The sequence below is a fragment of the Melozone crissalis genome, unplaced genomic scaffold, assembly GCF_028551555.1.
Source record: "Melozone crissalis strain CALT ecotype California unplaced genomic scaffold, PUWL_Pcris_2 ptg000019l_1, whole genome shotgun sequence".
Lineage (NCBI taxonomy): Eukaryota > Metazoa > Chordata > Aves > Passeriformes > Passerellidae > Melozone > Melozone crissalis.
Window position 1 is genome coordinate 6,687,717 of NW_026535797.1, and position 12,459 is coordinate 6,700,175.

The window sequence follows — 12,459 nt, forward strand, 5'->3', positions numbered from 1 at the left end:
GATAAGGTCAGTGCTTGAAAATTGACCCAATGAAAATGGTCATTAGAAAAAAAAAAATCAATCCGCGATTTTAAGTCCCTTTTCTCTGGATCCTCCCAGCCTAGAAGGTGTCCCCACCGCCAAAATTGGTCGCTGGGTTGGCGCTTTATAAATCTTAAAAAAAAAAGTAATCATCATCCGGTTTTGCAATGGGGATACAGTTGGGGGGAGGGGGGAGATAATTCCATTTGATTTTTTTTTTTTTTCCCCAGCAAAAGTTATGACCAAGCCCAACCTCCCCCGCCCCCCCCACCTTTCCCTCCCGTCCCTCCCCTCCCCACCGTGTTTGTCCATCCGGAAGGAACACTATGCTTTGTTACTGCTACTTCATTTAGCTTTCACAAACACTTTGACGCCAGAAGTTATTATAAAATGTTTACAGACTGCACATTTCTCGTAAAATAAAATTAAAAAGCACACAGAACCTGTCTTAAAGGGGAAAAAAAATTACAATTCATTTCTGTCTTTAGGAACCGGAGTAATTTTTTCCCGGTTTTTTTCTTTTTTTTTTTCCCCAGACGGCTTTACACATGCAATTCAAGTTTCTGAAACAGGTGTGGGTTTTGGCTGCTTATGGAAATTTCTCTTTCAAAGACGGAAAAAAACCGTGAAGTGCAAAATGTCCCGTAAGGTGTTAATTTTTCTGGTTTGGTTGGGGGGCTTTTTTTTTTTTTTTTTTTTTGCTTCTATTTTTTTTTCTCCTTTTTTAAGATTTTTTTTTTTTTAATATACATTTTTTTAATTTTTTTTTTTTTTTTTTAGTTATGCTTTTAAAAGTGGACTGCGATAAACGGAATACCTGTCAATCACCTCGTCCCGGTGTTTTGGCTCGGATTGACAGATCCCCTTTGGCAGAGCGGTGCCGGCAGTGCCACAGTCCGGAGCCCTCGCTGGCTGCCCTCGCTCGCTCCCAGCTCCCTCGCGGGCTGTGATGAAGATCGCCGTGATGAAGATCTCCGTGTCCTTCCCCGCACCGCCACGCCGCGGGGCTGGCTGGCTGTGGGGGGTGAGCCTTTAACACTTTCGGTTCGTGGGGTGCTGGCTTGGAAAAGTCCAAAAGTGCCAGTTTTTTAATCGTCCGACGTGACGTCGATTTCCTCTGGGCTGGCTTGTTTGGTGGCGATTCTCCACCGGTTAATGTGATGAGTCCCTTTTTTCTTCTGTTGTGAGTCTGAACCTTCCTCTTCCAACTTTTGCCGCTTGAACTTTGTCCGTCTGTTCTGAAACCATACTTTTACCTGCGGGAGGAAAGGCACCGGGCGTTAATCCTGCTCCGGCAGGGGAGATGCTTCGCTCCCTATCGCTCCGTGCGCCACCGCGCCGCGCCGCGCTCTGTCGCCACCGTGCCCCCTCTGCTGTCACCCTGGCCGGTTTGGCGAGCAGAGCTAGCACCCTTCTACCTAAATCTCTGCCAGAAAGGCACGGCCAGGCCGCCCCACGCCCTCCGGAGCGCTCAGGAGCGGCGGCACCGCCGGGGGATGCTCCTGGAGCCCCGAGCAGCGCCCAGGTAGCCCAAGCAGCGTGCGGCTCGTCACCTCGACGGCCCCACCGCCCGGAGAGGCTCCAGTTCCCCGCTTCTAGCGAAGTTCCCCGCTCCTGGCCGGGTGTGCCCCCTCTCCAGCCCCGGGAGAGCCGTCGGGGCCGCGCCGGCCGCGGGGCTCCCACCTGCCCGGCAGAGCAGAGCCAAGGCAGGGCCTCGTCCGTTCTAAAGGGAGCCAGGATGGGGCTGGGGGGAGGACGCACGGGATTTTTTTTCCTCGTGGAAAAGCGAATAAAATGTACAAAAATGGCCCGAATAGCAAAACGCCCAGCATCTCCCTGGGACGCTCCGTCCAGGAGCGATCGCGGTAAGGGGCATCATAAATGTCCCTCTGGTTTTGTTCAGCGCCGCGTAAATCTGACTGAACCATCCGGCAGCTGACTTCAGTGCTTTAATTACAGATAGTATTGATCTGGGAGCTATCTCCAGGGCTGGCCACGCTCCTTGTAGCGTCCAAAGGTAAACTTTTTTTTTTTTTTTTTTTTTTTAGAAAAAAGCAATTTAAACTCTGGTTCTGTCTGAAAGTGCCTGATAAAGGCCTCAGCAAGGGGGGAAAAGGAACTGGAGCATTTTAATAAGCTGGTTTAACCCGCTTCGCTGCCTCTTCAGAACAGAGACCTGACTGGCCGGACACACATCTCTGCTGCATTTTCATATTCTCCAAAAGTCCCCCATTAAAAAGCTGAGCGGGGAACAAGGGGTGAGTTTAATTTGCTTTTAGTTTGCTAATTGAAGGGGAGGACGGTTCATTTCTGCACGCTGATCTCCCAAAAGGGAGCTCATTTGTAGGGGACTGGGGGTTTGACATCCGGACAAAAGACCCCAACCAGCTTCGGAATCAAGCAGCACAAAGACCACCTTAAATACAGCTTTCCACTAGAAATAAGCCTGTGACCGGTCCCTTGTTCGGGGAACCTCATAAAAGTGGCGATCCCTTTTTATTGTTTTGTTAGGGAGACATTTTAAAACAAAAGCTCCAACCTCTTTATTGCTTCCCCCACGAAAAGGAGTTAAGAAAAAAAAAAAAAAAGTGTTACAACTTAATCCGCCCAGAGAACGCTGTGTTTACTGGGAACTTTGAACTAGGCTGCGGCTGGGTATTTTGGCTTTTTTTTTTTTTTTTTTTTTTTTTTTTTTTTTTTTAGTACAGTGCCACATACTGTAGCAGACACAATCCCCATCTGGAACCCGCTCTCTCCACGAGTCTCCTGGAAGGGCACACAACAAAAACCCCGACACAACAACAACAACAACGACAACAACAACCACCAACAGCAATCCTCCGAACTCCAGCCTTTCTTCCGGCGGGGAGAAACCCGCGTGGAAATCGCGCTCGCAGCGGGCCCGGCTGCCCCGGGTCCCGGCCGTCGGAGGGAGCCTGAGCCCGCCCCGCCGCCTCTCCCGGCCCGTTCCGAGCCTCCCCACGGGCCCCGGGCCCGGTACCGGCCGGGAGCCTCGGCCCGGCACAAACATGGCCCAGAGCCCCGCCGGAGACACCGAGCAGGCTCCGGTGCGGTTCTGGCCCGCAGCCAGGCTGGGGCAGGGGGGAGAAGGGGGTGGAAGGGGTAAGGGGGGAATCCTTGTGAGTAATTTCTCTGCTTTTATTTTTCATCTTTCTGCCCTCCTGAACCGGCTCGTCACATCCCCTCTGTCGGCTAGAAACGAGCGAAAATTCATCCAAGAACTGAGTTTCTGCTGTAGGGTCTGAAGGGGAGGTTCTCCTCCTTACCCCAACATTTGTTTTGGGGGTTTTTCCCCTAATATAGAACTCCTGTTTGAGGGTCACACCAGTTCCGCAGCAGAACGACCGAACCCACAGATCGCAGCTGTGCTCGGGCCGGAGCTCCGGCCGGGGCTGCCCGGGACCCCAAATCCCCAAATCCCCAAATCGCCGCGGCTCCTCACGCCCGGCCGAGGCACCGCGACCCCCGGCACGGGAAAAAGATTTTACGGCACTCAGGCTGGGGAGATCCCTCTCTCCATTGCACCGGCTCGGGATGGAGGCCTAGACACCCCCAGAACTCGCTTTTGCCCGATCTCGGTCCGGCCGGTGCGATCTCCACAGGAGATGCCCGATGTACTTTCGCTTTCCCGGCTGCCCGATCCCTGCTCGCCCCTCACCTGAGTTTCCGTGAGGCTGAGGCTGTGTGCCAGCTGTTTTCTCTCCGCTCCTACTACATAATGGTTCTTCTCAAAGGCATGTTCCAGTCTCAGTAATTGGGATGGGGAGAAAGCTGTACGGATCCGTTTGGGTTTCCTGGCCAGTGCATTGTGCAATAGGAAGCTCTCCGGGCTGGTTTCATTCCCTGGGAAACGGGGTAAAACAGATTAATAAAACACCTTCCCCAAAAGTATTCCACAGCACTTTTTAGCTCAAGAATTTTTGTCTCCCACCATTACCCACCATTACCATTCAACTATAGTTTCTTTTTTATTTTTCAACTCCTTTTTTGTATTGAATTTTCCTTTGATAAATACATGGAGGGAAAGGATAAATAAGCAGGGGGAGGAGAGGACTGGTATAAATTAAAATGCTAAAACACAACCTGGGGACCACTACAGAAAATAAAGAAGAAGAAGAAAAAAAAAACCAGAATCGGCCAGAGCACGGCTGCGGTGTCTGCCGCTACACCTCACGGCTGCCCCCCTGCCCCCCGACCACCGGAGCCTCACATCTTTCCCTGTTTGTTTGTTATTTCCATCTTCCCTTCGCGGCCAGCTGCTCTCGGGGCTCCCTGGCCGAGCCCAGCGGGCTCCGGAGCCTCCCGCCTGCTCCCCCGGCCTGTCGGGGCTTCCCTCGCCCAAAACTCCGGCCGGAGCCTTTCAGCCGCCGCTTCCCCTCGTTGTGCCGGTGTGCTGCCCGCAGCGGGGCTCCCACCGCAGCCTTCCCAGCCCCATGACCCCCCTGCTGCCCCGGCAGCGCTGGGAACCGGCGGGGAAATAAAGAACCAAACTCCACAGAGCGGCCATCCCATCCCATCTTATCCCATTCCATCTCATCTCATGCCATTCCTGCCGGCCTGCATGGAGCAGGGGGTAGTGAGCCGGGGCTTTTCGGGGGGCATTTCCCTCCGGGGTGCCCCTGTGCCTCTTCTCCGGGCCGGTCCTTCCAAGGTGGAAGCGGCACCGAGGGGCTCTCTCTGTAAGTGCTTTCAAAATCGTTGGAGGAGGAGGGTGTGTTTGAAATCAGGCTGTGGCTCAACACCAGGACATTTCCGCCTTTCATCTCCCCCTCGTTACCAATCGCCTGGTGCCTGCGACAAATAATTTGGTGAGCGAAACCTGTAATTTTATTCTGAAAGGGTAATAATCCATTTTGTGTCTCGGAGCGCCTGGCTTTGGAGAGAGTGGCTCCTTTTTCAACCCGGCTGCAGCGGCCCGGCTGTGGAAGGCCGGGGAAAATGCAACATGCAGGTGGTTTGTTTTCGTTCCGAATTAAAAAATAAAAATACAGTGGGAAAAAAAAAAGGGGGAGATGGATCCCTGAGAGCGGAGGCTGATTTTGTTTTGTTTGTTGGTTTGCCTATAATGAGAGTGGCAGAAGCCGGACCCATTGCGGGAGAAATCGGCTCACCCCTCGGAGAAGGCGCTGCCGGTTACAAAGGGTTAAGCAAGGGGGATTTTATTGATTGTCCGCCATTGGATTCGGTTATTTCCCTTCAGCTGGTCATCAATCGCTCGGCATTTGGAGCCCCTGGCTGACCGCAGGGTCGGGATCGCCCTCCGTGCCCCTTCCCCGGCTCTCCTGCGCAGCCCCATCTCCCCGGCTGCTCCGGGGCTGGGATTCATTCCCCACACACATTTCCCTCCTCCTTTCTCTGGGGTTCGCTCCGTTCCTTCCCCTCTAACGGGGGCAGCGGCCGCACTTGGGGCTCCCAGCGGCTCGGCCCCACAGCCCGGCGGGCACCGCCGCCTTCCCGGGGGAACTCAGCCCCACCGTTCCCCGCTTCCTTCGGGGGCTCCTCTCTAGCTCCCAACACACCGGAACAAAAAATATCCACCTTTTCGTCTGCTTTTAATGGGGGCAGAAAGCTGACGGAGTCTCAGCCGGCCTTGCCTTCCCGCTCGTCCCCTCTCTTCCCGGGAAAACAAAACAAACCGGGAAAAGCAGCAAAACAAAACCAAGCCCGAGCTCCTCGGCTCTGACAGCTCTCCCAAGTTTGGCGGAGGGGGAGACAGGGACAAAAGCGCCCGGGCCGGGCCGAGCCGAGCCGAGCCGAGCCGAGCCTTCCGCTGCGGGCAGGGGCCGCCCGCCCACCGTGCCCCAACATCCGCGGGGACCGGCCGAGGGATGCGGGGCTGGGTCGGGAGGAGAGGAAAAGTTGCACGTACCTTGGAACCTGTGGCCCAGATACCGGTAGCGGTGTATTAGCCACGGGTAGAAGGTGGAGGGGTCCCTTTGCTGCGAGGCGAAGAGCGGGTGCGTGGAGTGCGAGGCGGGCAGCGGGTGGGCGGCCAGGGCGTGAGGAGGGGGCACGGGATGGACCGGCACGGCCGGGTTCGGCGGGTGCGAGACGGCCTCTGCAAAGACCAAGTCCGGGTTGGAGTAGACCCCCCTGCCAGTGGAGTGGAAGCCGTTGAGAAAAGGGTTCATCGGGCTGGAATTGGCATAGCTGAGCGCCGCCGGCCGGATAGGATCCTCGGAGCGAGACGCGGGCAAGGGGCTGTCTTTGGCCACCAGCGACTCGATGGTGAAACACCGCTTGGGTGTGGGCTGAAACATGCTGCTGCCGCGACGAGAGTCCCCGACCCAATCTCTGCCCGTCTCTCTCTGGTGCGCGGGAGACGATCCGGGGAAGTTTGCAGCAGGGAGTGACTTGAGGAGGGATAGATACACACATAAATAGACAGGGGCTGGAGGAAAAGGAGGCAGCGGCAGCCAGCGGTACCCAAAAGGGAGACACACACACACACGCACCACGCACACACTCACACACACACAAAAAAAGTTGCTGGGAGAAGTTTCCCTCCTGCAAGGAAAAGGCGGTCGCGCCCCCCCCCCCTCCCCCCCTAAGTCCAAAGACAATCCATGGATGTGATCGGCCCCTTCACGAGTTGTGCAAACGATTTGTTAGTTCATGAGCCTAATTAGTGCTGGGATCACATAAACAGCTTCCTCTGAAGCCTGGTAAATGGCTTGATGATTGGTCGCTATTACTCGCCTTGAGGTTGAAGGGGGAGACTCTTTAAAGTGCGTCAGAGGGGAGGCGAGCGCCGGGCAGCGCCATCGGGAGGGATGGAGCCGCGGATCGGAGTGCGGCGGGAGCGCGCCCGCCAGCGCGGGGGGAGCGCGCCTCCGCCCCCGCCCCCGCCCGGCCCCGCTCGGCTCCGCGCCCCTCCGCGGCCGCGCTGCCCGCCCGCCCTCCCCTGCCGCCGCCCGGAGAGCAAGGTAGGCGGACGGGGATCGGGGGGGATGGGGGCTCAGCGGGACAGGAGATGGGGGGCCCTGCATCTCCTCGGGCGGGAGGTGGGCAGCTCCGCCAGCGCGACACCCCCGTCCCTGCCGCCTCTCGGGGACTCTCCGCCCGGCCAGGTTACCTTGGTCGGCCCCGGGGCGTCAGGGAGGGATGCCCCGCTTGGGAAAGGTTTCGTCCCGGTGAGAGACCGGCTCGTCCTCCTGCACCGAACTTATTTATTTGCCCGTGGCGGCTCCGCGCTGGGCGCACCGCGCGGCGCGCAGCACAAAGCGCGGGGCGGCCGCATCGCGCACGGCGCTCCAGACGGGACGGGGGATCGAGTCTCCGGTTCCAGCCTTGTCCGGATTTTCGCGTTTACCTTTGGGTCCGGAGATGATTTTAGGGCTGAGTTCTCCTCCTCCCATTGGCTGGAGCTGCAGAATAATTATGATCACATCCTAATACTCTTGGCTGGTGCTTACTGTTTATTGGTAGTTAAGGATCTATTATCTATTCATCAGCCTCCCATTTTTGCCAATTACATTCTTCTAAAGTGAAGTACCAGCAGGTATTTTGCACATTTACAATTAATGATAAAAAAATCTGGCGTACTTTAAATCTATTACGCCGCTGTGTAATTTATCTTCAAGATGCAGAATTGCTAATGTAAATTAATGTTTCTGTTGAACCAAGGGATGGGGGGGGGGGAGTCTTAAAACCGGTCTAGCGTTTCTTTCCTTCTCTCCCGGACGTTGTTTTCTATTTTCTTTCCACTTTATACACTAAAAATCCGTTACTTCGCTGCATTAAATTATGCTAAAAAACAAATCGCCGTCTAAATGGTTGTTTCCAGTAAAGGGAGAGGTGAATTCTATTCTCCTTCCCCACTCTCTGCTAAAAGCATCTGTTCCCAGCTCGCCGATATTTTTAACACAATACCAAAACGAGGGGATAATATAAGTGACAAAACAGTGTTGGGCACGCAGAGATGCGGCCGTTCTTGCGCCTTTGTTCGAGGCCGTGTTTCCCTTTGTGTACCCCGCGCTGTGCGCACTTTGTGGAGGGAGAAGTTCACTTTCTGTAGGAAATGTAAATCTGATCTGCAGGCGTGGGGCGGCTGCACGTACAGACACCCAGAGCCACACGTGCGTGCGAGCGCAGGGCAAAGCGAGCTTTACCCGGCGGAACTCCAGGCTTTGGGCAGATTTGCTGCGAGGTGCCGCTCTCCCAGGTCTCGCACGTTTGGGAAAACCTTTCCTGCCCGAAGACACAGGAGTGCGGCTCCGCTGAGCTGAGAGAGAGAAGGATTTCCCTCCAGCCCCACTCCTGAATCGCTAGTAACTTAACTTTTTCAGCTCCCTCACCCCTTCTCCGTGCAACTTTTTTCCCCTCAAGCGGTGGTCATGACTTCTCGGAAAGATCTGGGGTTATAGACACGAGCGAGGATAAGAAAGTGCCCTATATAGGACGGGTGTTTGATGTGCTGATTTCGACTGGGGTTTTGGTTCCAGAGCACTGAATATGAAGAAAATAAGAAAATTAAAAAAAAAAAATAAAGAGAGAGAGAAACTTCTCCTTCTCCTAGGAAGAACACTTCTTCATCTGCATATTTACACTTCTCCGGGACTGAAGAATGAATCTGAATTGGAAAAACTTCAACTCCTTTTTTTTTTTTGCCTTTTTTTTTTTCTTTCCAGACATCCTGACATAATCACGGGGCTCCTTTGAAAACTGCATCGAGTAATTTAGCACTTGGGGAGGGAGGAATTATATCCGTTTGAAAAGAAACCTCACACACGCAGAACCTCCAAAACGATCGATAAATTTCCCCCGACCTCCTTTACCGCCGGGGAAATATCCTCCAGCCTAAAATCCCTCTCCGAAGAGGGGTCCCGTTGTTTTGGAGCTGAACGCAGGAGGCTGCGCTTGCAGCGGGGAGCTCTCCGCATCCAAGTCCGACTTTTTTTCGGAAAAAGCGAGTGATCTCGGCCTCAGCACGCTGGAGGTCCGAGCCCTGCTCGCCGTGTGTGCTCTGTACGTAGGAACACGTATCTGTGTGCATGCCGTGTGTGTGCGCGGGGACACATCCAGGCACAGCGACCGCGAGCAGAACCTGCAGAACACAAGCTTTCCCTGGGTTTTGTCAGAGATAAAACAGGCCCGGAGCAGTGAGAACAAAAACTAACAGGACTCGGGATGGGATTTCCCGGAATTTTCCTCTTCTCCCTAAACTTTTCTCGCGCTCGTCGCCGTGGCCGCTCCGCTGGGCCGCTGAGCCCCAGCCCGGCCTGCCCCGGGAGCACCTCCCCGAGTCCCTCTCGTGAACTTTTCCTACCCAAGGTCTTGACAGGTTGTTCTCGCTGTCCTCTTGGCGTCTGCACGGAGAGGATCTGGCAGGGGCTCGGTCCCGGCGATGCCCGATGTGCTCGGAGCGCAGGGAGAGGCAGCAGCCTCAGCCTCCCTCGGAGGGAGGGTGCGCTCCGTTCGCAGCCAGATTGCGTGGCTGGCCTCCGGATTTCCAAACTAACACTCATCTTTTAAAAGACGAGCCAAGAAGAAATTGCGAGGAAGGTCTCAGATGCGGGGACCTCGGGGTAAGATGGTTATTCATGGGCTAAACCAGGCTGAACTTCCGCGGGTATGGGGGTGGCGGTGAGGGAAGTTTCAGCCTCCCCTTAACTTTCTTTTCCAGGTGGGATCTGTCTCCCTTTTTTCCCTCCTGTCCCAGAGATTCATGCAGGGAGGAGAGGTGATCTAGGCAGGTCGTGTCTGGTGTGGGGCTGATGGAGTTAAAGGAGAGGGTGAAATGCCTAATTTAATTCTTTTCTGGACGCCTTAAACCCTACTTAGTGTGTCTAAACCTCCTGCGAATCCTTCGCAAAGCGCAGAATTGTCGGGCCGGGCCGGGCCGAGCCCAGCCGGGTTCGCAGGACCTGGGCCGGGCTCCGGGGCTGCGGGAGAGCCCGGGCCGGGCTCCGGGGCTCCGCCGAGCAGGTGGATTCCGTGGGCAGCCGGCCCCGAGCAGCCGGAGCCACGCGTGGACAGGGCCTTGCTCCCGGCTCCTCCTGGGCTCCCGGGTGGGACGGACACGCGGGATGCTTCCCATGGACCTCCCCATCCAGGAGAGCAGCCCTGAAAACCTCACTCCTTTATTTCGGTCCCGGGCCAGACCTGGAGCCGCTGGGATCCCGTCTCAGCAGCAGAGAACGGAGACCGGGAGCAGGAACAGGCCTCGCTGCCCGGATTCCTCTCACCGACCCGGGAGCAGCGATCGGGCAGGGCTGCTTTAGTTTTTCTCTTTTCGACGGTATTCAGGGCCTCGTCCCCTCTCGCTGCCGAACCAGCGCCACTTGCGCGCTGCACAGCCCGGCCCCAACGCGGCTCCGCGGGTTCTTTTCGTCCCGGAGGTGCCGGACTCGCCTTTCCGATACCCTGTCGTTAACACGGGACTTCGGTAACACGCGAAGCCCTAACCCGCCAGACCCATCCATGCCAGACCTTTCAAACACCATGTGTGGGGGAAACGGGAGGAAATACCCGCAGCGGGTGCGGTGGGCAGCGCGGTACCGACAGCGCGGGCCGGGCCGGGCTGGGACAAGCCGAGCCGAGCCGGGCCGGGCGGGGCCGCTCGGTGTCTGGGAGCGTGCCTGCCCCCGCTCCAGCCGCTCCCGTCCCGGTGCCGGTGCTGGTGTCGGTGCCGGGGCCGCTCTCGGTCTCGCTCTCGGTCCCGTCCCGGTCCCGGTCCCGGTCCCGCCGCTGCGCGGGGCGCGGGGCCGCGGGCGCGCATCCGCGGGGCGGCAGCGCCCCCTGCCGGCCGCCCGCAGCTCCGCCCGCCCGCGGCCCCTCCGGCAGCAGCGGATCCCGCCGCTCCCCGACCCCGCCAGAAAGTCACCAGGCCTCTTAATGTGTCTATTAATAAAAGTCATCAAGGCCTAAAGGGTTTTTTCCTTTTTTTTCTTTTTTTCTCTTTTTTCCCCCTTTTTTTATTATTTTGTTTTTATTTTGTGCGGCGCACGGAGAAAGCGCCACGCGTGTGTATTCACACACGTACACACCGCACTCCAAACTTTCCCCGGTGAGTTGGCACAGCGTTTGATTTGAGCTACGCACCGAGGGACCGGCCCGTCTGAAATGTGTCCCTGCGGGGCAGCCACGGGAACAGCTGGATGCAAACACTGCATCCGGCCCCGAACTTATTCTCGCACTTTGACCAAAATCTTGGCTTAAGCCACGCCGTGTACTGCGACTTCTCGTGCGTGATGCGGTACAAGCGAGAGGGCTTAGGAAAGGCGTCTGTCTGTCCTGCCCGCCTGTCCGGTTGACCTGCGGGCTCTGTCCCGAGGGGACCGCTCCTGTGGGGGCATCCGTGGGCTCGGAACCTCGGGCTTGTCGGCGGAGCGGAACCGCACGCCCGTGAGTTACAGCCAGTTCGCTGTACTCAGCAACTCAGGTGTTGAGTGCTGAGTTCATGGCAGATACACGGGCTGCCCTCGGCACCGGCTACCTGGGCAAGCCCTGATTGTGTCAGCCACGGGGGCTCTGCCGTGATGGAAGTTGGTCAGACCCACAAGAATAAAAAATAAAAAATAAAAAAAAAAAAATAAAAAAAAAAAAAAAAAAAGGAAAGAAAGAACTTAAAGCAGAGGCAGAGTTGCAGGCCAGCCAGGGACTGCAGGTGTCCGCACTCAGGACACCCCGTGGGAAACCGCTCGTCTCCCGTGGGAACGCAAAGGCGTCCGAGCCCCCACTGCTGCGGAGGCTGCGTGGGAAGAACGCGCGGGAGATGCTTTTCCACCCGGTGCTGTTTGTTTTGGTGGAGTACAGCGCATACCAAAACAGAAACTCGGTGTCCAAGGCACAAACCCCGCTCTGCCCCTGGGCGGGCCGGGGGGACACGGGGGCGCTTCGCGGGTGCGCAGCCCTCGCTGCCCCGCGCGGTGCGGCGCGGAGCTGCCCCACATTCCCGGCTCTGCTCGTTCCCCAGCCCCATCTCAGCGCTCCCCATCAGTGCCGTGCTTCTTTTGGGCAGCCGCGGGGCTCCGTCCTGCCCGGGGGTCCCGCACAGCATCGGCCGGGGACAGGGAGTGACAATTCCCGGCGGGACAGATCCCGCCCGAGCAGGGGCTGTAGTTACAAACTTTTCTAAACTTTCCTCTGGACCCAGCTCACCGCTGGCCGTACGGGGATGGGGAAGAAGCGAGGAGAAGCAAACTAAATAATGTCTTCAAAAGCAAAAGTTTTGTTTCTAAGGGGAAACAGAAAACCACTATGTAATTTATCACGAGTTCTGTTCGGCACTTTTGGATATTACTGAGATAATTTTCGTTTCTCGTTTAGACATTCAATTTTGTGAATTATTCCATTTTAACTTCTCCTAGAGAGCCCGATCCCGCGGACCCGACTAAATTTGCTTTGCATTTCACGAAGAGTTTCTGTGGGCAACGGAGAGAGGGTCATCTCTATTTTCCAGTGCCTCCCGACCTG

At 56.3% G+C, this 12,459-nt stretch overlaps 1 protein-coding gene across 2 annotated transcripts; it reads right to left on the reverse strand.

Annotated features, from left to right (window-relative positions):
• Positions 1–800: 800 nt before the first annotated feature.
• EMX2 (empty spiracles homeobox 2) lies at positions 801–7,182 on the reverse strand. 2 transcript variants are annotated; one of them, XM_054277110.1, is made up of 4 exons: positions 7,118–7,182; positions 5,912–6,395; positions 3,701–3,885; positions 801–1,277 (listed from the first exon to the last, which is right to left on the reverse strand). In XM_054277110.1, exons 2-4 carry the CDS (start codon positions 6,300–6,302, stop codon positions 1,110–1,112), a joined length of 744 nt encoding a protein of 247 aa, XP_054133085.1. In that variant the 5' UTR covers positions 6,303–6,395; positions 7,118–7,182; the 3' UTR covers positions 801–1,109. The 2 variants fall into 2 exon arrangements, with proteins under 2 accessions (XP_054133085.1, XP_054133086.1); XM_054277111.1 differs by lacking the exons at positions 3,701–3,885; positions 7,118–7,182 and having other exon boundaries at positions 1,174–1,277; positions 5,912–6,539.
• Positions 7,183–12,459: the final 5,277 nt, after the last annotated feature.

What these genes read in the sequence shown, in the direction of transcription:
- EMX2 (XM_054277110.1), bottom strand. Translation starts at nt 6,302, where the DNA reads ATGTTTCAGCCCACACCCAAGCGGTGTTTCACCATCGAGTCGCTGGTG. An exon ending in TCTGGGCCACAGGTTCCAAG is followed by an intron (nt 3,886 to 5,911) that starts GTACGTGCAACT and finishes CCCGTTTCCCAG; the next exon opens with GGAATGAAACCAGCCCGGAG. An exon ending in TCAGCCTCACGGAAACTCAG is followed by an intron (nt 1,278 to 3,700) that starts GTGAGGGGCGAG and finishes TTCCTCCCGCAG; the next exon opens with GTAAAAGTATGGTTTCAGAA.